This window comes from Bos taurus, chromosome 5 (assembly GCF_002263795.3).
Source record: "Bos taurus isolate L1 Dominette 01449 registration number 42190680 breed Hereford chromosome 5, ARS-UCD2.0, whole genome shotgun sequence".
Taxonomy (NCBI): Eukaryota; Metazoa; Chordata; class Mammalia; order Artiodactyla; family Bovidae; genus Bos; species Bos taurus.
In genome coordinates, this window is record NC_037332.1 from 35,638,338 (window position 1) to 35,665,852 (window position 27,515).

The following is a 27,515-nucleotide window of genomic DNA, read 5'->3' on the forward strand; positions in this document are numbered from 1 at the left end:
GAAATGCTTGAATGGCATCACCAACTCAGTGAACATGAGTTTGAGTAAACTCTGGGTGTTGGAATGGACAGGGAGGCCTGGTGTGTTCTGGTCCATTGGGTTGCAAAGTGTTGGATACAACTGAGTGACTGAACTCAACTGAACTGTGGTCCCACTATTGAAACAAGGACTGGAAGGCTTGGAGTGAGATACAGCAACACCAAGGAAATCAGAGAAAAGTTACATCAAGGAAGGTGGAAATTTTGTCAGCTGATTCCTAAGTAAAGTCTAACTTTGAAATATCAGCCTTAAATTTTAACATTGTGAGGGCATTTGAAGATTCTCCATTTTCTGTGTGTGATCTTTTCATTTGACAAATGTGTTCTGCAATACTGATCATTATGATTTAGAAATTTTCTGAGATGGTTTCCTATTTGATTTTAAAATACCTAAAAAATTGATTTTATTTTAAATTGGGTTTGTGAAACTTCTGGGTATAGTCAACTCTCCAGGTGCATAATAAATATTGTTGAATGAATACATGTTACCTTTTATTTGCTCCAACAAAAGACACCAATTTACTACCCTCTCATGCTGTGCTATCCAGTAAAAATATGATGCAGGCCACACATGTGATTTTTATTGGGCTAAACTTTCTGTATACAACCCCATATAGCCAAAATATTATCAGTTCCAATGTCATCAATATAAAATTCTTAAGGAAATATTTTACAGTCTTTTATAATGTGAGTCATCAAAATCTCACACGTGCTTTCATTTACCGTGTTTGAGTAACATGTAGCTTGTGGGTGTGGATTCTACCGCACAGCCCTCCCTCATCATCATAAACTTTTATTATTCTTCATGAAATTCTTGACATTAAGGACTTCCACTGTTTCTTCCCCCTTCAGGCCCTTTAACTTCGGTATTTTACATAATTGACAGCTCTCTTGGGCTTCCACTTTCTGGGCCGTCAATTCTAGTCCTTTGTTCTTTTATTGTCAGTTTTGTGACCTTGGAAACGTGTCCTGGGCAGTTTGTGAGCTTAATAGTAACACAGAAACACACCCTGATCTTGAAGATAAGATGATCAGAATGGATATTACTGTCACACCAAAGGAAGGACAGGGTTTGACTCCCACTGTATATGTGTCTCCTGCCACTTTCTTGATAAGAGATTATCGTGGCATGGAGAAGATCCTTTCCGTCAATAAACCAGAAAGAGGGGGATATTGAAGTTATTAAAACTTTTTCTTCAATAGAAGCAGTACTTATAGAAATAACATCTAAAAACCTAAGCTATTGAGCAGTGTTAAGATGGAAGCCTTCCATTTCCAATGATTATTTTATTTCTTATGCACTGGTAAGCATAATACAACAGTTTATGACTCTTGTTGTTAAGAGACTAGAGATTGGCAGTTTAGAAGCAAAATGTTTGCTTCAAGGCAGTGGTACTCCATTTATCAGAAAAGTGTTCTCTATTTTGGTTTTCTCTTAAAGTTTTATCTACTTTAGTGACTAGAACTATAATCATTTTGTATTATTCATTCACTCAGGAAAATTTTTTGAGTACCAATTATGTGCCAGAAAATATGTGAGACATTCATGCGCAAGAGACATAAATCCTACCCACATTTCCCTTTTTGGAAATGTTTTGTGAGAGATCCACAGCATTCCTTATCATACTCACTTGGTATAATCTCTTTAACAGTTTGGAAACTTTGAAGTGAGAATGTTTAAAAAGTCCAGTTTTTGTGTATTGTTTTTTCAAAGTGAGCTGTTAATCAAATTCAAGCTATCTCTTTGCCACAATTGTCATCTGGATGTGCAAATATGTTTTAAACTAACAGAATCTCTCAGGATAACTCTAATGTTTGGAAATTGAAGGCATGCTTCCATTCCCAAATCTGCTTGTCCCTTTGAAAGTCTTTCCAATTGTCATTTGATATCATTTTGCAAGTGAGTCTGTGACCTATGCAGATGTTCTCAGGATGAAAATTTTATTCTTATGTTTGAAGAGATGTCTTTAATGCTGGATCTGGAAACTTAGGAGTTTCCAGAATTAGGAGTTAGTCCTAACTGATAAGTTTGAAGCATTTATTTTCTGTTGTCTAACAGGACCAGAGCATGAAGCTGGTTGAGAGTTCAGGCTGTCCCGCTCTGGACTGTGCAGAGTCGCATCAGATTACTTTGTCTCATAGCTGTTGCAAAGTCTGTAAAGGTAAGATTTTTTGGAAAGTAAGATTTATGTGCATGAGTCATTCTAGGAGGCAATTTCAACTGACAGGAAATAAAACTTTTTATAGGGAAGTTATTTCCAAAGACTATGGAATTTTCCCTTTCTGCTGGGTGTCTTGTACCTGGCTCAAAGTCTAGGTTTCTAAACTCTCTCTGTGTATTGGTTCTGAGTCAGCATGACATTGTTGAAAACATACAACAGTGCTGAGTTATTTTATTGAGTTTTTTTTTGGGGGGGGGTGTGGATTTGCTTTTCTTTTCTCTTCAGTCTGTTTTATAATTGACTTAGCATAATTCCCATGTTGGCTACTTCAAATCCCTCTCTTCACAATTCCACTCTCCTTCACTGACAGGCTTCTGTATCACTGAGAAGAGAGAGGCCAACAAACATGCATTGCTTGTTCTGTGTTGACTTTGTGATAATAGACCTACAACCAATAAGTAGAAGGAACTTAGATTTTTAGTTCGATATAAGAAAACAGTAAAATTTGAGATATTCAGAAATGGAGTGGGCTGCCCACCATCAAAGATTCTTAAATTTGGTATTTTGTTGTAGATTCAAGTATTAAACTAAAGGATTGATTATATGGAACCTTTTATGATCCCCACCAATCATGAAATTACGTGTGCCTTCTTGCATTATCTTGAAATCATGTATTTGTAAATCTGTCTCCTTCATTGAACTTTGCACCTTGAGGGCAGGGCTGGGTCTTTCTCCTTGTATGACAGTGGGAATGTAGTTGGGACTCTTAACTCATGTAGTTGGTGTGACATTAACAAAGTGCCTCATATGAGCTACTAGCGTGTGTTTTAATAATAGCCTTTATTGATACCAAGTAAAACTTAAACAGAAAAAAGTAAGAAAAAGAAACCTTATAAAATATATGCTATTTTCTTTCCTTTTAATCTCATTTACTAAAAGGGAAATATAAGATCCTTCTCTCCCATTTTTTGGAGGATGGTGCAGGTTTCATTTTCTTTTTAGCTAATTGCTCCATCTATTCATTTAGGAGTTTTAAAATCTCAGTTCTATGAAAGGCTCTTTGGCAGTTTCAGAGTGATTTCAGACTTGGTCTGCCTTTCAAGAGCTTTAGGGATGGCTCTCAGGAACTAAGAGTACAAAGGATTGTAATCAAATAGACAAAAAAGAAGAGCCACTAGTGTTTTCAGCCTAACTTTCCATGAGCCAGTGCCTTGCATAGAGCATGTGTGGAAGTTGATACAAATCCAGAATGCTCATTCCAATCACTTGATTTGGGAACTGGACTCCCAGTATGCAGCTTGACTAGAGTGTCTTTGGCAGCCAAAGGTAGGCTATACCAGAACGTCTCAGGATTAAATGTGTATACAGATAACCTAAGGATTAAAGTACAGACCCTAATCTGGAAGGTTTGGGGTGGAGCTCAAGAATCTGCATTTCTCTTAAGCTCCTAGGTGACTACTGGTCAGTGGGACCACACTTTGAGTGGCTTTTGCTGCATAACAAATTACCGCAAAGTTCAGAGGCTTAAAACAACCATCACTTTATTATCAGGCATACCTCCTTTTGTTGCACTTTGCTTCGTTGTGCTTTGCAGATATTATGATATTTACAAATTGAAGGTTTATGGCAACGCTGTGTCAGGAAAGACTGTTGGTGGCATTTTTCCAGCAGCATTTGTTCACATCATGATTCTGTATCACATTTTGGTTATTCTCACAATAGCAATAATTCAAATTTTTTCATTATTGTTATATTTTTTATGGTGATCTGTGATCAGTGATCTTTAATATTCCTACTACAACTTGCTGAAGGCTCAGATGATGATTATCATTTTTTAGCAAGAAAGTATTTTTAAATGGTGAAGGACAGCGAAGCCTGGCCATAGTCCACGGGATCACAGAGAGTCAGACATGACTGACAGACTGAACAACAAATTTTAAATTAAATCATGCACATTTTTTACAGATGTAATGCTATTGCATATTTAATATACTAAAGTATAGTATAAACAACTTTTTTTTAGCCACATTGCATGGCTTTCAGGATCTCATTTCCCTGATCAGGGTTAAACCTGGGCTACAGGAGTGAAAGCCTGGAATCCTAAACACTAGACAACCAGGGAACTCCCAAAATATAGCTTTTATATGCACTGAGAAAATAAAAAAAATTGTGTGACTTGCTTTACTGTGATATTCACTTTATTGCAGTGATCTGGAACCACGCATGCAATATCTCTGAGGTATGCCTAGATATTGCAGTGTTGTGGGTCAGCAATTCAGACAAGGCTTAGCCAGGTGATTCTTCTGCTTCATAGGGTGTTAACTGGGATCACTCAGCTGGAAGTTGGTCTGAGCTGGAAGGTTCAAGATGGCCTCACTGTATGTTGGGCATCTTAACAGGCATGGCATGAAGGCTGGTCATAGCCAGAACTCTCTCCCTTTCTACGTAATCTCAGGACTTCTCCCTGTGGTCTCCCTAGTAGGATGGTCATCAGATTTCTTAAATGGTAGCTTGGGGCTGTTAAACAGTAGGTCTGGAACTGACACAGCATCACTTCTACCACAATTCATTGATCAAAGCAGTTACAGCCAAGCCCAGATTCAAGGGGTGGGTGTGAGGGGAATAGATCCCACTATGAAAGGAGGAGTGTTAAAAATTTTTGGCCATCTTTAATCTACTAGTGGTGTCCAGGAGATACTTAAAGAGCAGAGAGGTGAATACCTATTAGTCAGCATTGGCTGGATTTGGGTAAAAAGATGTGGGTAAGAATAGGGCATTTCAGAGGGCTTCCCTGGTAGCTCAGCTGGTAAAGAATCCACCTGCAAGGCAGGAGACCACAGTTCAATCCCTGAGTCAGGAAGATCTGTTGGAGAAGGGATAGGCTATCCACTCCAGTATTCTTGCCTGGAGAATCCCCATCGACAGAGGAGCCTGGCGGGCTGCAGTCCATGGGGTCACATAGAGTTGAACACAACGGAGGGACTAAGCACAGAACAGAGCATTTCAGATGTCAAGAAAAGACCTGATTACATTCATTTCTTTTTAAAGAGCTTTAACATATTACCAAAAGCAAGTTAAGAATGGAAAGTGAAAGTGAAATCGTTCAGTCACGTCTGACTCTTTGTGACCCCATGGCCTATACAGTCCCTAGAATTCTCCAAGCCAGAATACTGGAGTGGGTAGCTGTTCCCATCTCTAGGGGATCTCTCCATCCCAGGGATCGAACCCAGGTCTCCCACATTGCAGGCAGATTCTTTACCAGCTGAGCCACCAGGGAAGAATGGAAAAGCTAGGGACAAAAACTGTTATGTTTATATTACCTATAGTTTTAAAAGTTAATATGTTGACACAACACACTTGAAATACAATGACAAAGTTTACTATGATCTATACCCCTTCCATCTGAGACTGATATACTTGATTTGTGACCCACTGAAGCCAGAACTGAACTCAGGTTTGGCTGCTCATTGCTCAAAAGTTGCTATTCAAGAGAAAAGAGTTGGGGGGAGGGGAAGTGTTATTCAGGAAGCTGGTGGACTAGCATCCCCAAACCATTTTCAAGTTGCCAGACAGGGAACAGAGTTTGTAAAGGAACAGTTTCAGAGGTGTGCTGGTGGGGGCTATGTGTGAAGCAGCACAGTCTGCTCCAATAATCACCTTGAAGCTGGTGGGGCGGTGGTCTGATTAGCATCATTGTGTGATTGTGTAAGGAGAACAGGTTATCTGTAGCTGTGGAGTTGAAGCATCCTGTACTTCCTGAAGTTTCTCAAGAGATTGTTCTTTAAGTATTTAATCACATTATAGCATATTTAGTCCTACAGCATGGGTTTTTCTCACAATGGAACTGGGGCCTCCAATATGGAATTGCCCTTGCTAAGGTAAAAGCAGAGATTCCTTTTCCTTATTCCTGAACAAGTGTTTCAGAGTCAGGTGAGATTATATGATAGAACCTTGGTATCAGCTTTCAAAAAAAACTTGAGTAATTATTTTACACAGCCTGGGTTGAGAACCACTGGCTTAGTTAATACTGGAGCTGAAATTGGATAAGTTGACCTTTCTTGAAACATCTTAACACCATGTAAAATAAAAATTGCTTCCATTTTTTACTTCAAATATATAGAATAAACAAATGAGTTCTTCTGCTATTGTCTGACTTTTAAACTAAAAAGCAAATTAATTTTTGAAGGCTGAAATTTTGAGTCAGCTCCTATACATATGTTGTGACAAATTCATTCCAGGCCTGTCTGCCTAGTGCTAAAGATGACATGTTCACATCTGAAAAAGTAAGTTGTTCAACAATGCTTATTAAATATTCCCTGAGGGCAGAGCATGAGATTAAAGAGTTGACCTTTCCACTGGAGGCTCAGCCAGTGTTTGGAAACCAAGCTGTGCACCGAAATAAGGCTCCAAATCTCTAGGCACCAAGTCACATACAGGCAGGACTGTTTTCTAGATACCCTCTTCTCTTCTGTTGTAGCATCTCAGGAACAGTGTAGCAAAAGTGTTCTTTTCACTTTTTTCATATTTAAGAGCTCTTTCAAGGAGTCATATGACCAATTACAATAGGATAGAGACTTCATCATACAATGAGGACTCTGATTTAGGTACAGAAATAACGTGAAACTATGAGTTTTCATATCTCAGCCCTTCCCATTCTCTTCCTCCTCTCTTGGCCACCCCTTTCTCTGCCGGTAGACCATCATATCCTATTCACCAGATACCCACTTTTTTTTTTTTTTAATTTTATTTTATTTTTAAACTTTACGTAATTGTATTAGTTTTGCCAAACATCAAAATGAATCCATCACAGGTATACATGTGCTCCCCCTCCTGAACCCTCCTCCCTCCTCCCTCCCCATACCATCCCTCCAGGTCGTCCCAGTGCACCAGCCCCAAGCATCCAGTATCGTGCATTGAACCTGGACTAGCATCTCGTTTCATATGTGATATTTTACATGTTTCAATGCCATTCTCCCAAATCTTCCCACCCTCTCCCTCTCCCACAGAGTCCATAAGACTGTTCCATACATCAGCGTCACTTTTGCTGTCTTGTACACAGGGTTATTGTTATCATCTTTCTAAATTCCATATATATGCGTTAGTATACTGTATTGGTGTTTTTCCTTCTGGCTTACTTCACTCTGTATAATAGGCTCCAGTTTCATCCACCTCATTAGAACTGATTCAAATGTATTCTTTTTAATGGCTGAGTAATACTCCATTGTGTATATGTACCACAGCTTTCTTATCCATTCATCTGCTGATGGACATCTAGGTTGCTTCCATGTCCTGGCTATTATAAACAGTGCTGCGATGAACATTGGGGTACACGTGTCTCTTTCCCTTCTGGTTTCCTCAGTGTGTATGCCCAGCAGTGGGATTGCTGGATCATAAGGCAGTTCTATTTCCAGTTTTTTAAGGACTCTCCACACTGTTCTCCATAGTGGCTGTACGATACCCACTTTTTAATTTAGTATTGACTTTGTCAAGACTTCCAACCAGTCCATCCTAAAGGAGATCAGTCCTGGGTGTTATTTGGAAGGACTGATATTGAAGCTGAAACTCCAATCCTATGGCCACCTGATGCAAAGAGCTGACTCATTTGAAAAGACCCTGATGCTAGGAAAGATTGAGGGCAGGAGGAGAAGGGGATGACAGAGGATGAGATGGTTGGATGGCATCACTGACTCAATGGACATGGGTTTGGGTGGACTCCGGGAGTTGGTGATGGACAGGGAGGCCTGGCGTGCTTTGGTTCATGGGGTCACAAAGAGTCAGACATGACATCTGAACAATTAGAAGTAATGGAGGCATTGTGTGTATAAGGCTGAATGAGCATAGACTGTTTTCTCCCAACTTCTGGACAGTTCATAATTTACCACATCATTCAATTACACCTTTGTGATTCTTCTTATCTATCACAAATAACATCATTTAGTTAATTTTTTATTATCTACTGTTAGTTAACACATTTTGCGAAAAGTTAGTTTCATTCCAGTGGTATCCATGAAATGATTGGATTATTGAATTCATGTATTTTTTGTACACATTAAAAAAATTCCATTGCTATCTTTGAAAGTTAAATTGAAAGTTGCTCAGTCGAGTCTGACTCTTTGTGACCCCATGGGCTATACAATCCACGAAATTCACCAGGCCAGAGTACTGGAGTGGATAGATTTTCCCTTCTCCAGGGGATCTTCCCAACTCAGGGATCAAACCCAGGTCTCCTGCATTGCAGGTGAAATGTTTACCAGCTGAGCCATCAGGAAAGCCCAAGAATACTGGATTGGGCAACCTGTCCCTTCTCCAGGGGATCTTCCCAACCCAGGTCTCCCACATTGCAGGTGAATTCTTTACCACCTGAGCTACTGCTGCTGCTGCTACTGCTAAGTCACTTCAGTCGTGTCCGACTCTGTGCAACCCCATAGACGGCAGCCCACCAGGCTCTGCCGTCCCTGGGATTCTCCAGGCAAGAACACTGGAGTGGGTTGCCGTTTGGGAAGCCCATTGCTATCTGTACTTTATTTTAAATGTTCATCCATGCACATGAACTACATTTTGGGAAAAGTCATGATTACCCATCATCTCATAGATGGTACCAATATGAGTTAGTATTGTTTCAGGTATAAGTGATAGAACAGTCAATCCAACTGACCTAAGTGAAAAAATGGAATGCGTGGCCCTGGTGAGTGGATTGATTCAGATCTCAAACCTTGTCACTTTGCTTACATTCATCTATTTGCCTCCTCTGAGATGCCCTTATTTTCAAACTCTATGTGTTCTTGGGTAGACCCTGATATTCTTATGCTCACATTATTTTGATACTTAAGTAGGTGGAAGACAAAGTTCAGTATCTTCTTGAGTTTAACAAAAGTCCCAGAATTGAGATTTAATTATCTGCATTAACCTGCACTGGATCATTTGCTCAGACCTGAAGAAATTATGTTCAGGCTAGTAGGATGTATTGTTTGGTGTGGCATTGATCAGTAGGCTGTGGAGTCCATTTTCCTGTAAGCATCTAGGCTAATAGTAGAGGTAAAAAGTTCATTCCAGGTATGGCTAGGTTTTTTTTTTCCCTACTGTAAGAAGAAATAGACACCTTTAGGCAAAACCAACAAATAATCACCTCAAAATTATTGTATTCTTTTTCTCTTGGATATTATGAAAAACCTTTATTTGTGTTGTTCTTATGTATAATCTTTTGTACCCTTCCTTACCTCAACAGTCATAGAAAATGCATATTAACATTTTATAGAAGGTTATAGAAAGTTCTAGTATACTTAATACAAGAACTTCATATAACTTTGGAAAGCTTAAAAGGAATAGAAAACTTGGTATCCATGAGTTTAAAATTGAAAGGAGGAAATAAAAGAAAGACCTGATTGTATTATATCATTGCTCTATCCGTCTATAACAAATATATGAATTTTCTCCTATGATAGCTATCTCAGCACATTTATTTGTGGTTTATTAGTAATACTCTAATTACTTTAATTATTAACCAATGTGAAACTATTATACTTTTGCATAGATGATCTCATGTGAAGCTTACATTTTTGTGAGGTAGATAGTATCCTAATTTACAGGTGAGAGAATCTGAAGGTTTAGAAAGGTTAATTAACTTACACAGCTAGTAATTTATGCAGCCAGTAATTGGCAGAGATCAGATGTAGATCTTTCAACTCTAAAATCCAAGCTCAGATGAGTAGGAATGCAGCTATGATGGGAGTAGAACTACTGTTTACTGCCAACCCATCGTCTGATTTTTTTTTTTTAAGTTCTTCCGTATAGATTGGAAACAAATCCCTTTAAGTGAGTCTGAATTTTCTACCCATCAGTAGTTAGCAGTTAGCCTTTTAACCTTGGCATTTTTGAATCTAAGCAGTAAAATAACCAATAGATTCAGTCAACTTTTGTCTGTCAAGAGACTAAATCAAAATAGCTGACACTGTTTAGAGTAAGTTAAAATTTGACAAAATTTTCAATTTTCAAGTCTCTGGGTTAATTTATAAAAACTCATTTGACAAAAAGCAGTGTACTCCCTAAATGAACCTAAAATAGTAAAAAGTAGAATCACACTGTTATTTTATGTTTGTAAATTCTTGCAGCAATTAAGCACTGCGTGGAGTGTGCGCGTGATATTTGATGCTGAGATGAGGGAGTCTTACCATCAGTTAGGCCAAATCAGAAATGGATTGTAATAGAGAACGAGGATGACTTTTTAGCTGAAATTATCCCCTCAGGCATTGTAAAAAGACTCTGGAACACATTTTAAGAAAAATGGTCTCAATTTAGCTACTTAAAGAAGAAGGAAAGAAAAAAACCCTAGGAGAAAACATTTTTAACTTTCCTCTTCTTTGAACCTTTTACTTCAAAATTTTCAGGCTGAATCATAAGAATTTAGATCGTGAAGAATTTTGTGAAGTAAAGTTGTCAAGTGATTTTAGTGCTGTTATTTACTATGTAGTTTTCCAATTTTCATTCACCTCAGTTCTATTTTATTTAATTCCTGTAGAAATCACTCAAGCCTCACCCTTCCTAAGGCTTATTAAATTGTACAAATTTTTTTTTTACTATACATTTTAACACATCTCATGGGAGATATGTTTTAACTCTGTGATGATATTCAGCATAGTCATTATGGGCACAAACCAGTTGGAATGGACATCAGTCATTGTGCTGTGCCAGAGTATACCTGCTGGCTATGGTTCAGTCTTTCACTGAATCACATGTTCTATGGTAATTTGATAAATAAGATGAGCTGGTGTAGAACTTACATCTTTACGATTTACTCAAGTAAAAGTCTTTTCTTGCATGTAAGTAGATGAGTTTATTCTGAGCTACATGAAATGTATTTTTCTAAATGTCTTTTCTTTTATACATGCTGAAGTAATAATTCATTAGACAGCGTAAAACTAGCTAGAAAATTTATTCATCAAGCAATTTTAAAATTGTTTGAATGATGCATAATCATATAATTTCCATTAAATATAGATTCCAGTGTTCAAGCTTTTCATTTCGGCATCTTAGATGATCTTTGAACAAGGGATTCACACAGGAAAAAGAAATTCAAGAAATTACGCATGATTAGTGTCACTGTATTTGAAGTGTTCCATTTATATTTCCTCTCATAAAGACTCTGGAATCTTTATAATTCATAAACTTTTTTCTTTTGAGTAGACATACTTGTCTTGCAGATTTCCAGAGAAAATTAAATTAAATGGTGTATTGTTTTTTTTTAAAAAAAAGCATTTAGAGTTTTGGTATATTTTTTTCTTTAAGATGCCAGGTCATCTGTTTCATTTCTTAAATACACAATGTGAACATCTGGTCTGGTTTGGTCTGTGTTACTTGTAGTTACTGATAATGTTCAATCACTAATTCTCAGATTACTTTCCTTCCTCACTATGTTATCTTCAGTTCAGTTCAGTTCAGTTCATTTCAGTCGCTGAGTTGTGTCTGACTCTTTGCGACCCACGGACCACAGCATGCCAGGTCTCCCTGTCCCAACCATCTCATCCTCTGCTGTCCCCTCTCCTCCTGCCTTCAATCTTTCCCAGCATCAGGGTCTTTTCTAAGGAGTCAGTTCTTTGCATCAGGTGCCCAAAGTATTGGAGTTGCAGCTTCAGCATCAGTCCAGCCAACGAATATTCAGAATATTTAGGATGGACTGGTTCAATCTCCTTGCTGCCCAAGGGACTCTCAAGAATCTCCTCCAACACCACAGTTCAAAAGCATCGATTCTTTGACACTCTGCTTTCATATAGTCCAACTCTCACATCCATACATGATTACTGGAAAAACCATAGCTTTGACTAGACAGAGCTTTGTTGGCAAAGTAATGTCTCTGCTTTTTAATATGCTGTCTAGGGTGGGTAACACATGTATACCTGTGGCAGATTCATTTTGATATATGGCAAAACCAATACAATATTGTAAATTAAAAAAAATTTATGCTGTCTAGGTTGGTCATAACTTTCCTTCGAAGGAGCAAGTGTCTTTTAATTTCATGGCTGCAGTCACCATCTGCAGTGATTTTGGAGCCCAGAAAAATAAAGTCAGCCACTATTTCCACTGTTCCCCCACCTATTTGTCATGAAGTGATGGAACTGGATGCCATGATCCACCTATTTGTCATGAAGTGATGGGACTGGATGCCATGATCTTAAATTATTGAATGTTGAGTTTTAAGCCAACTTTTTCACTCTCCTCTTTCACTTTTATCAAGAGACTTTTGAGTTTTTCTTCACCTTCTGCCAAAAGGGTGGTGTCATCTGTGTATCTGAGGTCATTTTTATTTCTCCCAGCAATCTTGATTCCAGCTTGTGTTTCTTCCAGCCTGGCATTTCTCATGATGTACTCTGCATATAAGGTGAACAAGCAGGGTGACAATATACAACCTCGATGTACTCCTTTCCCGATTTGGAACCAGTCTGTTGTTGTATGTCCAGTTCTAACTGTTGCTTCTTGACCTTCATACAGATTTCTCAGGAGACAGGTCAGGTGGTCTGGTATTCCTTTCTGTTTCAGAATTTTCCACAGTTTCTTGTGATCCACACAGTCAAAGGCTTTGGCATAGTCAGTAAAGCAGAAATAGATATTTTTCTGGAACTCTCTTGCTTTTTCAATGATCCACCAGATGTTGGCAATTTGATCTCTGATTCCTCTGCTTTTCTAAGTCCAGCTTGAACATCTGGAAGTTCACGGTTCATGTACTGTTGAAGCCTGGCTTGGAGAATTTTGAGCATTCCTTTACCAGTGTGTGAGATGAGTGCAATTGTGCAGTAGTTTATACATTCTTTGGCTTTGCCTTTCTTTCAGATTGGAATCAAGACTGACCTTTTCCAGTTCTGTGGCCACTGCTGAGTTTTCCAAATTTGCTGGCGTATTGAGTGCAGCACTTTCACAGCATCATCTTTTAAGATTTGAATTAGCTCAACTGGAATTCCATCACTTCCACTAGCTTTGTTTGCAGTGATGCTTCCTATGGCCCCCTTGACTTCACATTCCAGAATATCTGGCTGTAGCTGAGTGATCACACCATCGTGGTTATCTGTGTTGTGAAGATCTTTTTTGTATAGTTCTTCTGTGTATTCTTGCCACCTCTTCTTTATATCATCTGCTTCTGTTAGGTCCATACCATTTCTTCCTTTATTATGCCCATCTTTGCATGGAATGTTCCATTGGTATCTCTAATTTTCTTGAAGAAATCTCTAGTCTTTCCCATTCTATTGCTTTCCTCCATTTCTTTACACTGATCACTGAGGAAGGCTTTCTTATATCTCCTTGCTATTCTTTGGAACTCTGCATTCAAATGAGTATATCTTTCCTTTTCTCCTTTGCCTTTCTTGTGTTTTCTTTTCTCAGCTGTTTGTAAGGCCTCCTCAGACAACTTTTTGCCTTTTTGCATTTCTTTTTCTTGGGTATGATCTTGATCACTGCCTCCTGTACAATGTCATGAACCTCCATCCATAATTCTTCAGGCACTCTATCAGATCTAATCCACTGAATCTATTTGTCACTTCCATTGTATAATCATAAGGGATTTGATTTAGGTCATACCTGAGTGGTCTAGTGGTTTTCCCTACTTTCTTCAATTTAAGTCTGAATTTGGCAATAAGGAATTTGTGATCTGAGCCACAGTCAACTCCTGATCTTGTTTTTGCTGACTGTGTAGAGCTTCTCCATCTTTGGCTGCAAAGAATATAATCAATCTGATTTCAAAATGTGTTGACCATCTGGTGATGTCCATGTATAGAATCTTCTCTTGTGTTGTTGGAAGAGGGTGTTTGTTACAACCAGTGCATTCTCTTGACAAAACTGTTAGCCTTTGACCTTCTTCATTTTATACTCCAAGGCCAAATTTGCCTGTTACTCCAGGTATCTCTTGACTTCCTACTTTTGCATTCCAGTCCCCCATAATGAAAAGGACATCTTTTCTGGGTGTTAGTTCTAGAAGGTCTTGTAGGTCTTCACAGAACCATTCAACTTCAGCTTCTTCAGCATTACTGGTTGGGACATAGACTTGGATTACTGTGATATTGAATGATTTGCCTTGGAAATGAACAGAGATCATTCTGTCATTTTTGAGATTGCATCCAGGTACTGCATTTTGGACTCTTTTGTTGTCTGTGATGGCTACTCCGTTTCTTCTAAGGGATTCTTCCCCACAGTAGTAGATATAATGGTCATCTGAGTTAAATTCACCCATTCCAGTCCATTTTAGTTCACTGATTCCGAAATGTTGGTGTTCACTCTTACCATTTCCTGTCTTACCACTTCCAGTTCCCCTTGACTCATGGACCTAACATTCCAGATTCCTATGCAATATTGCTCTTTACAATATCGGACTTTACTTCCATCACCTGTCACATCCACAACTGGGTGTTCTTTTTGCTTTGGCTCTATCTCTTCATTCTTTCTGGAGTTATTCCTCCACTAATCTCCAGTAGCATATTGGGCACCCAAGGAAGTTCATCTTTCAGTGTCCTCTCTTTTTGTCTTTTGATGCTGCTCATGGGGTTCTCAAGGCAAGAATACTGAAGTGGTTTGCTATTCCCTTCTCCAGTGGACCATGTTTTGTCAGAACTCTCCACCATGACCCTTCTGTCTTGGGTGGCCCTACAGGTCATGACTTATAGTTTTGTTGAGTTACACAAGGCTGTGGTTCATGTGATCAGTTTGATTAATTTTCTATGATTGTGGTTTTCATTCTGTATGCCCTCTGATGGATAAGGATAAGAGGGTTATGGAAGCTTCCTGATGGGAGAGACTAACTAGGTTTGGTTCTGATGGGCAGGGCCATGCTCAGTAAATCTTTAATTCAATTTTCTGTTGATGGGCGGGGCTTTGTTCCCTTGCTGTTGTATGACCTCAGACCAAATTATGGTGGAGGTAAAGCAGATAATGGCGACCTCCTTCAAAAGGTCCCATGCAGGCACTGCTGCACTTAGTGCCCCCAACCCTGCAGCAGGCCACTGCTGACCCATGCCTCCGCCTGAGACTCCTGGACACTCACAAGTAAGTCTGGGTCAGTCTCCTGTGGGGTCACTGCTCCTTTCTGCTGGGTCCTGGGGTGCACAAGGTTCTGTTTGTGCCCTCCAACCGTCTGTTTCCCCAGTCCTGTGTAAGTTCTGGTGGGGTTAATGGTGACCTCCTTCAGTTAACTCTTAATGGAGTTAAATACACTAAAAAAACTTTTTATTACAATTAACATGTGGTTCTATAAACATTGGATGAAGATATCAACATAATTGTGTAAGAAAATATAGCTTCTAAATAAAAGAAAGATATTAAGAGACAAATGCTTTTGCTTTGTTATGAGTTCATTTACCATAATAATTTCTTTTTTCCTGTAGGTTATGACTTTTGCTCTGAAAGGCATAACTGCATGGAGAATTCTGTCTGCAGAAATCTGAATGACAGAGCTGTTTGTAGCTGTCGAGACGGTTTTAGGGCTCTTCGAGAAGACAATGCCTACTGTGAAGGTAAGCCTTGTAATGAAGTGTAGCTTGGCTGTATAAATTTCCTAGAATTACTGCATGCAAAATTTATTAATTTCCCAGGTTGTCAAATTGATAGGCCCATTAAAAGCAGCGAATTTAATTTGAAGCATATTAATCAGCTAAAAATAATTATCTTTCAAATTAAAGTTTTTCATCTTTCTGCTATGTCAGTCTAATAAGTTAATATAGCTAGGTTTCTTGAATTAGGACAATGCTTCCACTGTGAAATTGCCTTCTTTTTTTATAATTAGATATTCAGATAGTTCACATATTGACATGATTACTGTAGCTTGCGGTTAGGATTGTAGTCAGATTTTTGCAGGCAGTATTGTATAACAAAGACAGTCAATTAACGGGAAGATGAAGTGCCCACACCATTTTTGTTTTGCTGCTGTCAGTAATCTCAGTGGTTGTATTCATGCTCTGTGGTATTTAGTAAATAGCTCCGATGGAGTAAGCAGTTTCCTAGTTATTTGAAATCCTAATGAATATCTCAGGTAGTTTGTTCCCTCATTGAAAGAGTCCAGATACAGTGAGAAGGCCTGGGCATCCACAAATGCTGCAGCTTTGATTGTTTGTGAAGACCCTAGAATTACAAGAGGTGTAGAAGGAGATCAGTCTTGGGTGTTCATTGGAAGAACTGATGTTGAAGCTGAAACTCCAATACTTTGGCCACCTGATGTGAAGAGCTGACTCCTTGGAAAAGACCCTGATGCTGGGAAAGATTGAGGGCAGGAGGAGAAGGGGACGACAGAGGATGAGATGGTTGGATGGCATCACTGACTCAATGGACATGGGTTTGGATGGACTCCAGGAGTTGGTGATGGACAGGGAGGCCTGGCATGCTGCCATTCATGGGGTCGCAAAGAGTTGGACACAACTGAGTGACTGAACTGAGTAATATATAACTTCCCCAAGGCACATATTTGAATCATTTCATTAATTGTGTGACTAGCTAGTGGGTCTTGCAGGTAAGAACAGTGGTGTGGTGGTATTTGGACACTTGGAAGCTTCTGGTCTTACCCTTTCCAAATGTTTAGAATCAATGCCATCAGTCCCTAGAGATCATATTTAGTTATATAATGATTTATTGGCCCTTGTTCAGTCAGTAAGTTGTGTATGACTTTTTGTGACTGCAGCTTGCTAGGCTTCCTTGTCCTTAACTGTCTCCTTGAGTTTGCTTAAACTCACATCCATTGAGTTGGTGATGTCATCCAACTGTCTCATCCTTTGTCATTGCCTTCTCCTTCCATCAATCTTTACCAGCATCAGGGTCTTTTCCAATGAGTTCAATTTCTGTTGTTTCTCTTAGTTTTCAATAGATTTTCTCTGCCTTAAAAATTGGTATTCACTTTTTAAATTGACCATTCCCGCTAGCGTATTCTTTTTTTTTTTTTTTGTGGTCACAACAGCATCTCTGACTTTGTCATCACCGTGTTGAAATAGCACTTTAACATTTTAAAACTCAGCAACTCCATTTAAAAATACAGTAAGTCTAATTGCCAGCCTCATCAGGGTCTTACTTGGTTGATTAAGCCTTATTGAAAGGTCTAGTGGGGAACCTCCAAGCCGCTCGGTTGTCTAATAAGCTTGTATTAAGCGATTCCCCTCATTCATAGTACATGAATGAGTTTTTGTATGTTTTGGATATTAGCCCCTCATTAGACATGTTATTTGCAATTATCTTTTCCCATTAAGTAGGCTCTTTGTTTTGTTGATGGTTTCCTTTGCTCTGCAAAATCTTTTTAGCTTGATTCACTCCCATTTCTATTTTTTTTAATTTCCCATTCTCATTTCTGTTTTTGCTTTTCTTTCTCTTACATAAGGAGATAGGTCCAAAAAATTTTGAAGACTAATATCGCAGAGTGTACTGTCTATATTTTCTTCTGGGAGTTTTATAGTTTCAGGTATTTCATTTAAACCTTCAACCCATTTTGAGTTTACTTGTTATATGGTGTGAGAAAGTACAATAAGTTCCCTACGTATGGACAAGTTTCATTTCAAGAACACGTTTATAAGTTGAATTTGTTCATAATTCCAACATAGTTAGCCTAGGTACCCAACTAACACAATTGGCTGTATAGTACTGTACTGTAATAGGTTTATACTTCTCACACAAATAATACATAAAAAACAAACACAAAAAATAAGGAAAACACTTTTAATCTTACAGTGCAGTACCTTGAAAAGTACAGAGTAGGGTACAACAGCTGGCATGGAGGGGCTGACATCGAATGAACAGGGAAGAAGAGTTACTGACTGGAAGAGGGAGAGGAGGTAAGAGATGGTAGAGCTGAAGGATCATCGGCAATACAAAATAGAGGGCAAGCTGCAATTTCACTCATGCCTGACATTGTTGGCACAGGTTCTGGTTCCTTGCTGGATTCAGTTCTATCTGTCCTCTTGAATAAATGATCCAGTGATGTCTACGTAGTAGCTCTTTTTTTCTGGTCATAAGTACCATTGGATTGCATCATGAATGGTTGCTCCAGCCTTCATGTACTTTTCTACATCCGGCCCTGTGCCTCAAAAACTAACAGTGTCTCCTCGAATAAAGAAAATCTCCTTGCCATTTCCTGCATTATGCGTCTCTTTGTTTCTTCAGTTGCTTCTTCTTCCTCTTGTCACACCACTCTCTCAATTATTTTCACTTCTATTTCCATTGTTATCACTGGGTGCTTCTTAGCAGTACCAGCTACATCACTGCTGTTCTATGCTTGCTTCTGGACATACTGGGATTGAAATAAAAATATTGTACTACTGTATTCTATGCAGTACTGCTAGTAAAGTACACAAAAGCACAACCAGCTGTAGAGGATGCATGCATGTGACAATGTACACCAAACACATGAACTAACGACATGATTGGACATGTGAACATTTGCATCTTCGGAAGATTGCAACTTGAAGGTTCATATGTAGGGGATTTACTATTGTCTGGTTTGATTCTTCAGCATGTAGCTGTCCAGTTTTCCCAGCAACATGTGTTGAAGAGGCTATCTTTCCTTTTTCTATATTCTTGCCTCCTTATTCACAGATAAATCGACCATATAAGTATGGTTTTATTTCTGGGCTTTCTCTTTTGTTCCATTGATCTAGTGTCTGTTTTGTGCTTTGTTTCTTCTTTCTCTAGGTCCTTTAGGTATAAGGTTAGGATGTTTATTTGAGATTTTTCTTATTTCCTGGGGTAAGCTTGTATTGCTATAAACTTCTCTCTTAGAGCTGCTTTTGCTGGGTCCATAGATTTTGAACTGTTGTATTTCTACTTTTATTTGTCTCTAGGCGTTTTTTCCCCCTTGTTTTAACTTTTTTTTCCCCGCCTTCATGAGCTTGTATATTTTCCAGTTTTTTTCTTGTTGATTTCTAATCTCAGACCCTTTGGTTGGAAAAGTTGCTTGATATGCTTTTAGTCTTCTTAAATTTAATCTGAGATTTGTTTAGTGGCCTACTATGTGGACATTAAGTGATTTCCTCTTGTTTATTGTTATAGTCTTTGTTTTAAAGTCTATTTTGCCTTATCAAATACTGCTACCCCAGCTTTGTGTTTTTGTTTGCATGGAATACTTTTCTATCCCTTCACTTTCAGTCTGTGTGTGACTTTTAAATCTGAAGTGAGTCTTATAGGAATTCATATATATGAGTCTTACTTTTTAATACATTCAGCCACTCTATGACTTTTGATTGCAGCACTTAGGCCATTTGCATTTAATGTTATTTGTAATAAGTATATACTTATTGACATTTAAAAAATTGTTTTCCAGCTATTTTTGTTGGTCTTTTTTGTTCTTCTACTTTTGCCCTCTTTCCTTGTGATTTGATGACTATCTTTAGTGTTATCTTTGGATTCTTTCTTTTTGAATGTGTCTATCTACTATAGACTTTTGATTTATGGTTTTCATGAGATTTAAATATAACAGTGTATATGTATGTATATATATTATTTTAAGTTGATCTCTTAAGCATGAACACATTTTAAGAACCCTTCATTTTTACTCTTTGCACCCTGTTTAATGTTTTTTGACATTACATTTTTCATCTTTTCGTTTTGTCTATCCCTTAAATACTTTAGTGGCTATAGATCATTTTACATTTTTGTCTTTTAGCCTTTATATTAAATTTATCAGTGGTGATATACTGCCTTTATTGTATATTTGCCTTTACTAAAGAAACTTTTTAAAAATAATTAATGTATTTCTAGTTGTGTAATCTTTTCTGCTTAGGGTAGTCTCTAACATTTCTTGTAAAACCAATTTAGTGGTGTTGAAGCATTTTAGCTTTTGCTTGATAGCCTTGCTAAATAGAGTGTTCTTGGTTGTAGGTACCTTCTCTTCATCAGTTTGAATATATTGTGCCATTCCCTTGTGGCCTGCAAAATTTCTGCTGGAAAGTCAGCATGTGCTCTTATGGAAGTTCCTTTATTTGTAACTAGTAGCTTATTGCTGTTAAGTTTCTCTTTTTTTCTGTAACTTTTGCCATTGTATTTATAAAGTGTCTTTTTGTGGACCTCTTTGAGTTTATCTTGTTTGGGACTCCACAACCCCTAAAATGCAAATGTTAGTACACTTGATGTTGTCCTAGAATTCTCTTAAACTCTCCTCAGTTTTAAAAAAAATTATTTCTCTTCAGTTTGTGTAATTTCCTCTACTCTGTCTTCCAGTTCACTGATCTATTCCTCTGCATCATCTAATATACTGCATATCCCTAGATTCTAATGTATTTTTAATTTCAGTTATTGTACTCTTCAGCTTTGTTTAGTTCTTCTTCATATTCCCTAGCTCTTTGCTAACCTTTTAACTGTGTTCATCCATTCTTCTCCTGAGTTCATTGATCATCTTTATAATCATTACCTTGAACTCTTTCTGGGTAGACAGTTATCTCCACTTCATATAGTTCTTCTGGGGTTTTGTCTTGTTCCTTTGGAATATGTTCATCTGTTTCCTCATTTTGCCTAATTCTGTGTTTATTTCTAAGTATTAGGTAGGTCAGTTGTGTTCTAGGAGTGTGCCCTGCTGTGTGGATTGCCTTGGGCGTTTTGTTGTGACAAAGCAACAACTGTTGGTACACTCTTAGGCAAAGCTAGCACCCTGCCCAGTCGCTGCTAGTTCCTGCCCTGTGCCAAGGCTGCTTGCCAGTTCCTGCCCTATGCCAAGGCTGCTTGCCACTGTTGGACAAGGGTGAGTTCTGGCATGGCTGGAATACAGGAGCTGGGGGTCTTCGGACTGGTTCCTCCTGCTGGCTGTGGGCTTCCTCCCATTATGGCTGCCTGTGGGGCCAAGGGTATCCCATTAAGGATATTTTAACTCACTAGAAGTAGCTTTTAAAATTTTTTATGCAACTATGCATGTTGTCTATCAGCTGGTCTTATAGAATCCTTGTTCTCTAAGAAATTAGACTTCCCATTATGTACACAAATAAACGTGGTAAGTTTTTAAAATAAATTTTATTTGCTTAATCTGAGTGACTGAACTGTGGTACTGTTTTAATAATACAACTAATTGAGATTATTTATTCTTACTATATTTTTCTTGATCAGGATTAAAAATCACTGTTAAAATTTATTCATTTATTCATTTGACAAATATTTATTGAATACTTATTTTGTCCCAGTCTAGTCTAGAGGTGAAGCAGTAAATAAGGAGCACTTAACTGATATTCTCTCCGGCAAGGAAGATCATTGCACCAAACAGCATTTAATTATATATGTGGCAAGTGGCCTGAAAGAAAAATAGGTTAACAGGGTTTCTGATCTGGGTGGGTGGTCATGTTTGAATAAGTTTTTCTCTGATGTGTGAAGATTAAGTAAAAATCAGTTATGGACATAAGTAAGTGGGAAAGAGGGGGAATCACAATGGCTAAAGGCCTTAAGATAAAAATTATTTGTAATAAATGAAGGAAGGCAGAGAACAGGAAGAGGCCTGATGAGGTTAATGATGGGAAGCAGACCCTTGAAGGCCACAGTAGACTACAGGTTTTGTGCTAAGAACAAGGGAGAGTCAAGGAAAAGTTTTAAGCAGAGGAATGCCCTGGTCACAGTGGTGTTTTAGATAATTACTTCTGCTTCAGGCTGAATGAGGGTAAGACTGGATGTGGGCAACCAGTGGACGCAAGACAGCAGTGGCTTGCAGTAAAAATAGAGATGGAGATGTGGGTGTATTTGAGTGTTTGTGAGATAAAGCCAGTCCTGTTAATTAATTGGTGATAGTAGATAATAAGTAGAGAGGTTTCAAGGTTGCTACTCAATTTTCTGGCCTGAAAATAGGCAAGTGTTTGGTAGAAAAATCTTCATGTCAGGTTAGTGTGCCTGAGGGACAGGAGAGTACCAGTTGAATTATGCTTCAGTGTGAAGTTCAGAGAAGGTTAAATTATACATAGCATTTGGGATTTGGGGGCATATAAATGGTAGAAATTACCTAGAGAATTTTGAAAAACCCTAGTATTTGAGCATTTTATAAAGAAGATTTGGTGATGGAGACAGAAAATTTTCATGGCTGAAAATGAGAGAAGAAGAGGTGGTGTCACAGAAACCAAGGAAAAGAGAGTATTTCAATAAAGTAGAATGTTCTGAGAGATTGAGAAGGATGAAGACTGAACGCCGTCCTTTGTGGTGAACTTTAAGAATGCTCCTGAGGACATCAGCCATGGAGATTTTGGTGCAATGGTGATGAAAGAAGCCAGTTTAGAGTATATTCAATATTGCACAATGGGAAAAAAATGATATGATGAAGGAAGAGAACATATTCCAGATGTTTGCTTATGAAAGAAAGAAGAAAGAGAGAGCAATAGTTTAAGGGGCAGTGGAGCTAAGGAAGGGTGTTTCTTTCCCACCCTGTTTTTTCCTTTTCTGTACTGTCTACACCAACCCCCAGTGTTTCAGCCATGCAGATGATGTGCTTCCCAGTCATGTTTGATTCTTTGTGGACTATAGCCCACCAGGCTCCTCTGTCCATGGGGATTTTCCAATCAAGAATATTGGAGTGGATTGCCACACCCTCCTTCAGGGGATCTTCCCAATTCAGGGACTGAACCCAGGTCTCCCATATTGCAGGTGGATTCTTTACCATCTGAGCCACCAGGGAAGCCCAAGAATACTGGATTGGGTAGCCTATCTCTTTTCCAGGGTTACTTCCTGACCCAGGAATTGAACTGGGGTTTCCTGCATTGCAGACAGATCCTTTGCCACCTGAGCTAACAGGGAAGCTTCCTGTTTTTGAAAGAGTTTTGCAATTCCTTAGATACTTACAAACATGGCTTGAATTAAGATTTTATGACTAGATGGCTTGTCCATCTTTTGTATATTAAAGATCTAAAATATCTGAGAGCATATTGCCCTGTTTTATGTTTCTTATGAACCATATGTTTATCATATTTCTCTTTTAAAAATTATTTATCCATCTTCATCCATTCAGTGTCCTTCATTCCTTGTAGAGTGTTACCAACTTTTTTTTAGTACTTTCCTCTTCATTTTGTCTCTTGTCAATACATATAACCTATAGATTTGCCGAAATTATGTTGGACATTGTGTTTTTCAGAATGATTCTTTGCTACCTGTTTTCACTTTAAACTGAAAATTGTGAGAACTTTTGATGTTTTGACTATACTTTCTCTTGACATTATATTATCAACTACTACTTTAGGATCATCTTTTTTTTTTTAATTTACAATATTATATTGGTTTTGCCATATATCAAAATGAATCCACCACAGGTATACATGTGTTACACATCCTGAACCCTCCTCCTTCCTCCCTCCCCATACCATCCCTCTGGGTCATCCCAGTGCACCAGCCCCAAGCATCCAGTATCATGCATCGAACCTGGACTGGTGACTCGTTTCATATATGATATTATACATGTTTCAATGCCATTCTTCCAAATCATCCCACCCTCTCCTTCTCCCACAGAGTCCATAAGACTGTTCTATACATCAGTGTCTCTTTTGCTGTCTCGTATACACGGTTATTGTTACCTCTTTCTAAATTCCATATATATGCATTAGTATACTGTATTGGTGTTTTTCTTTCTGGCTTACTTCACTCTGTATAATAGGCTCTGGTTTCATCCACCTCATTAGAACTGATTCAAATGTATTCTTTTTAATGGCTGAGTAATATTCCATTGTGTATATGTACCACAGCTTTCTTATCCATTCATCTGCTGATGGACATCTAGGTTGCTTCCATGTCCTGGCTATTATAAACAGTGCTGCAATGAACATTGGGGTACACGTGTCTCTTTCCCTTCTGGTTTCCTCGGTGTGTATGCCCAGCAGTGGGATTGCTGGATCATAAGGCAGTTCTATTTCCAGTTTTTTAAGGAATCTCCACACTGTTCTCCATAGTGGCTGTACTAGTTTGCATTCCCACCAACAGTGTAAGAGGGTTCCCTTTTCTTCACACCCTCTCCAGCATTTATTGCTTATAGACTTTTGGATCGCAGCCATTCTGACTGGCGTGAAATGGTACCTCATAGTGGTTTTGATTTGCATTTCTCTGATAATGAGTGATGCTGAGCATCTTTTCATGTGTTTGTTAGCCTTCTGTATGTCTTCTTTGGAGAAATGTCTATTTAGTTCTTTGGCCCATTTTTTGATTGGGTCATTTATTTTTCTGGAATTGAGCTGTAGGAATTGCTTGTATATTTTTGAGATTAGTTGTTTGTCAGTTGCTTCATTTGCTATTATTTTCTCCCATTCTGAAGGCTGTCTTTTCACCTTGCTTATAGTTTCTTTTGTTGTGCAGAAGCTCTTAAGTTTAATTAGGTCCCATTTGTTTATTTTTGCTTTATTTCCAATATTCTGGGAGGTGGGTCATAGAGGATCCTGCTGTGATGTATGTCGGAGAGTGTTTTGCCTATGGTCTCCTCTAGGAGTTTCATAGTTTCTGGTCCTACGTTTAGATCTTTAATCCATTTTGAGTTTATTTTTGTGTATGGTGTTAGAAAGTGTTCTAGTTTCATTCTTTTACAAGTGGTTGACCAGTTTTCCCAGCACCACTTGTTAAAGAGATTGTCTTTAATCCATTGTATATTCTTGCCTCCTTTGTCAAAGGTAAGGTGTCCATATGTGCGTGGATTTATCTCTGGGCTTTCTGTTTTGTTCCATTGATCTATATTTCTGTCTTTGTGCCAGTACCATACCGTCTTGATGACTGTGGCTTTGTAGTAGAGCCTGAAGCCAGGTAGGTTGATTCCTCTAGTTCCATTCTTCTTTCTCAAGATTGCTTTGGCTATTCGAGGTTTTTTGTATTTCCATACAAATTGTGAAATTATTTGTTCTAGCTCTGTGAAGAATACCATTGGTAGCTTGATAGGGATTGCATTGAATCTATAAATTGCTTTGGGTAGTATACTCATTTTCACTATAATGACTCTTCCAATCCATGAACATGGTATAAGAAATGATCCCTGAAAGTATAGTCTTTAGGATCATCTTGACATTCAATTTTAGATATTGTTTTCAGAAGTCATTTATTTGGTAAGTTTCTCTCTTCAGTGCATAATTAGTGCCAGCTTTTGTCAGCCCAATAGTGCATTATGATGAAGAAGCTTATTTTTGCTTCCCATACCCCTTAAATTTGCTGGTATTGTTTCTATCCAAGCTTTTGGCATTATGCTAGGAACAGGAAAACGCTTCTGCATAGATGAGTCATGTATATAGCTGCATATCACATATATTTACCAAAATTGGCAATTGATGCCATATTAATGAAAGGAAGCTTGTGATTTATTTCTTCAAATTGATGAAAATATAGAAAATCTGAACCCCCTAAAAGAATAACCCCTTGCTAATGGACCAATTTTTTTCATATTCATCTTATCTTTTTCATTCTGACTGCTGATGCCAGATATAATTTTCTTTTTTTAATTCATGTCACCTTCTGTTTAGTCATTCTGTCTCTAGTGTCTCTCTCTCCTACCCAAGCAGGACCATTAAGGCTTACAAAATTCATTTCTTCTACTTGAGAGGCCATGGTGCCTTCTTGTTGCTCAACACATCAAGCCCTAACTCCTTTACCAAGATATCCAAGCTTTGTGTTGCCTGGTCCTACATAGCTCTTTATCCATTAATCCATAGCAAGTCATGTCTACTATTTTCATCTTTTTCTTTGCTCATGATGTTTTATCTGTGTTATGGGTTGACTTGTGCCTCTCAAAAATTCCTGTGTTGAAGTCCTAACCTGTAGTACCTCAGAATGGGAACTTATTTGGACATAGGGCTGTTGCAAATGTGACTAGATGTTTAGTTTAGATGAAGTCATACTGGAAAGTTGTAGAACCCTACTCCAATTTGAACTGTTGTCCTTATAAAGTGAAGAAATTTTGGCATGGACACACGGGAAGACTGTCGTATAAACATAGAGGCAGACATTGGTTGATGCACCTACAAGCCAAGGAGCACCAAAAATTTCCAGAAAAGTACCAGAAGCAAGGTGAGGAGCATGAAGCAAATTCTCCTTCTCAGCCCTAAGAAAGAACCAAACCTCTGACACCTTGATTTTGGAATGTTGGGCTATAAAATTATGAGACAATAAATCTCTGCCACTTAAGCTACCTGTTTGTGATGCCTTATTATTCTAGCCCTAGAAAACTAATACAATGTGACAGACACACCTGTTTCTTTTTGGTCTCATTTAATTGTTCTAGAGTGCCTAATTTTTATTTTTTCTTTGGATGAATTATGTGCACATGGACTTAATTTCTCACTCTATTTTTTATTTTATCTGACTGAAGAATTAATACTTTGTTCTTAACTGATTTATATCCAGTTGTCCAGTTGTAATATACTTTAGTGTATGCCATGTTAATTGTCAAGGGATTCATACATCATTCATTCATACATGTGCGTTTGTATATATTTCTACCATCTATAAGTGTTTTGTGATCACAGACTGTTTATTTTTATTTAATTCTCTAAAACTTCTAAATAGAGCTGGCAATTTAGAGTTTAAGAAATATTTGTTTATTGGTGGTTTGAAATACCTAGATATGCTGAACAGACGGGCACCTTTAAAAGGCAGCATACATGCAAAGTCCCTTCAGTAGTGTCCGACTCTTTGAGATCCTATAAACTGTAGCCTGCCAGGCTCTTCTGTCCATGGGATTGTTCAGACAAGAATTCTGGAATGGGTTACCACGTTCTCCAGGGGATCTTCCTGATTCAGGGATCAAACCTGCATCTCTTATGGTCTCCTGCAATGGCAGGTGGTTCTTTACCACTAGCGCCACCTGGGAAGCCCCACCTTTAGGCTACCTTATCACTAAAGAATTATGCAAGAAAAGTGTTGAACTGATTAACAATATAAGAAAGTCTAATTGTCTTGTAGGCTTTTTATAGCTAGAATTGATTCAGTTGTTTTAAATTGTTATATATTTTCCTTTAAGAATTATTTTGAGTAGTGCAAAGAAAGGAATGGCATGCATACTTGAAGGACCACAAATCCCAGAAAATTTCCCATATCTACCGTTGCTTTTACTGAATACTCTGTGTTCACCTATGATTTGAATACTAACTATAATTTTCAAACCAGTGGACTTGAACATCAAATGTTTGGCATGCAGAAGTTGTTTAAATAAATGCCACTTGACATAAATGAACATGAAGATTAAAATCTTAATAAACATTTGGTTAGCATTTGCAATGTGCCAATCATGCCACACCTCAAACATAAACTATTATAATTAGATATCCAGTTCAAATGCCTGTTTGTTTTTTTTGAATCTGTCACATCAAAAGAAACACTGTCTCCTCTCACCCTATTTCCATCTTTTTAATTCATTCTAACTTTTCTACTTTCTTTTTATTTATGCATTTCA

The 27,515-nt window shown here is 38.1% G+C and overlaps 1 protein-coding gene across 4 annotated transcripts in view; it reads left to right on the plus strand.

The window, feature by feature from the left end:
- Positions 1-27,515, plus strand: part of NELL2 (neural EGFL like 2) — a 464,213-nt gene that overhangs the window by 240,854 nt on the left and 195,844 nt on the right. For all 4 annotated transcript variants that reach the window (XM_024991811.2, XM_059886477.1, XM_005206382.5 and 1 more), the window contains 2 exons: positions 2,098-2,200; positions 15,559-15,687. In XM_024991811.2, coding sequence (XP_024847579.1) covers positions 2,098-2,200; positions 15,559-15,687 — 232 coding nt within the window. The remainder of the gene's footprint in view (positions 1-2,097; positions 2,201-15,558; positions 15,688-27,515) is intronic.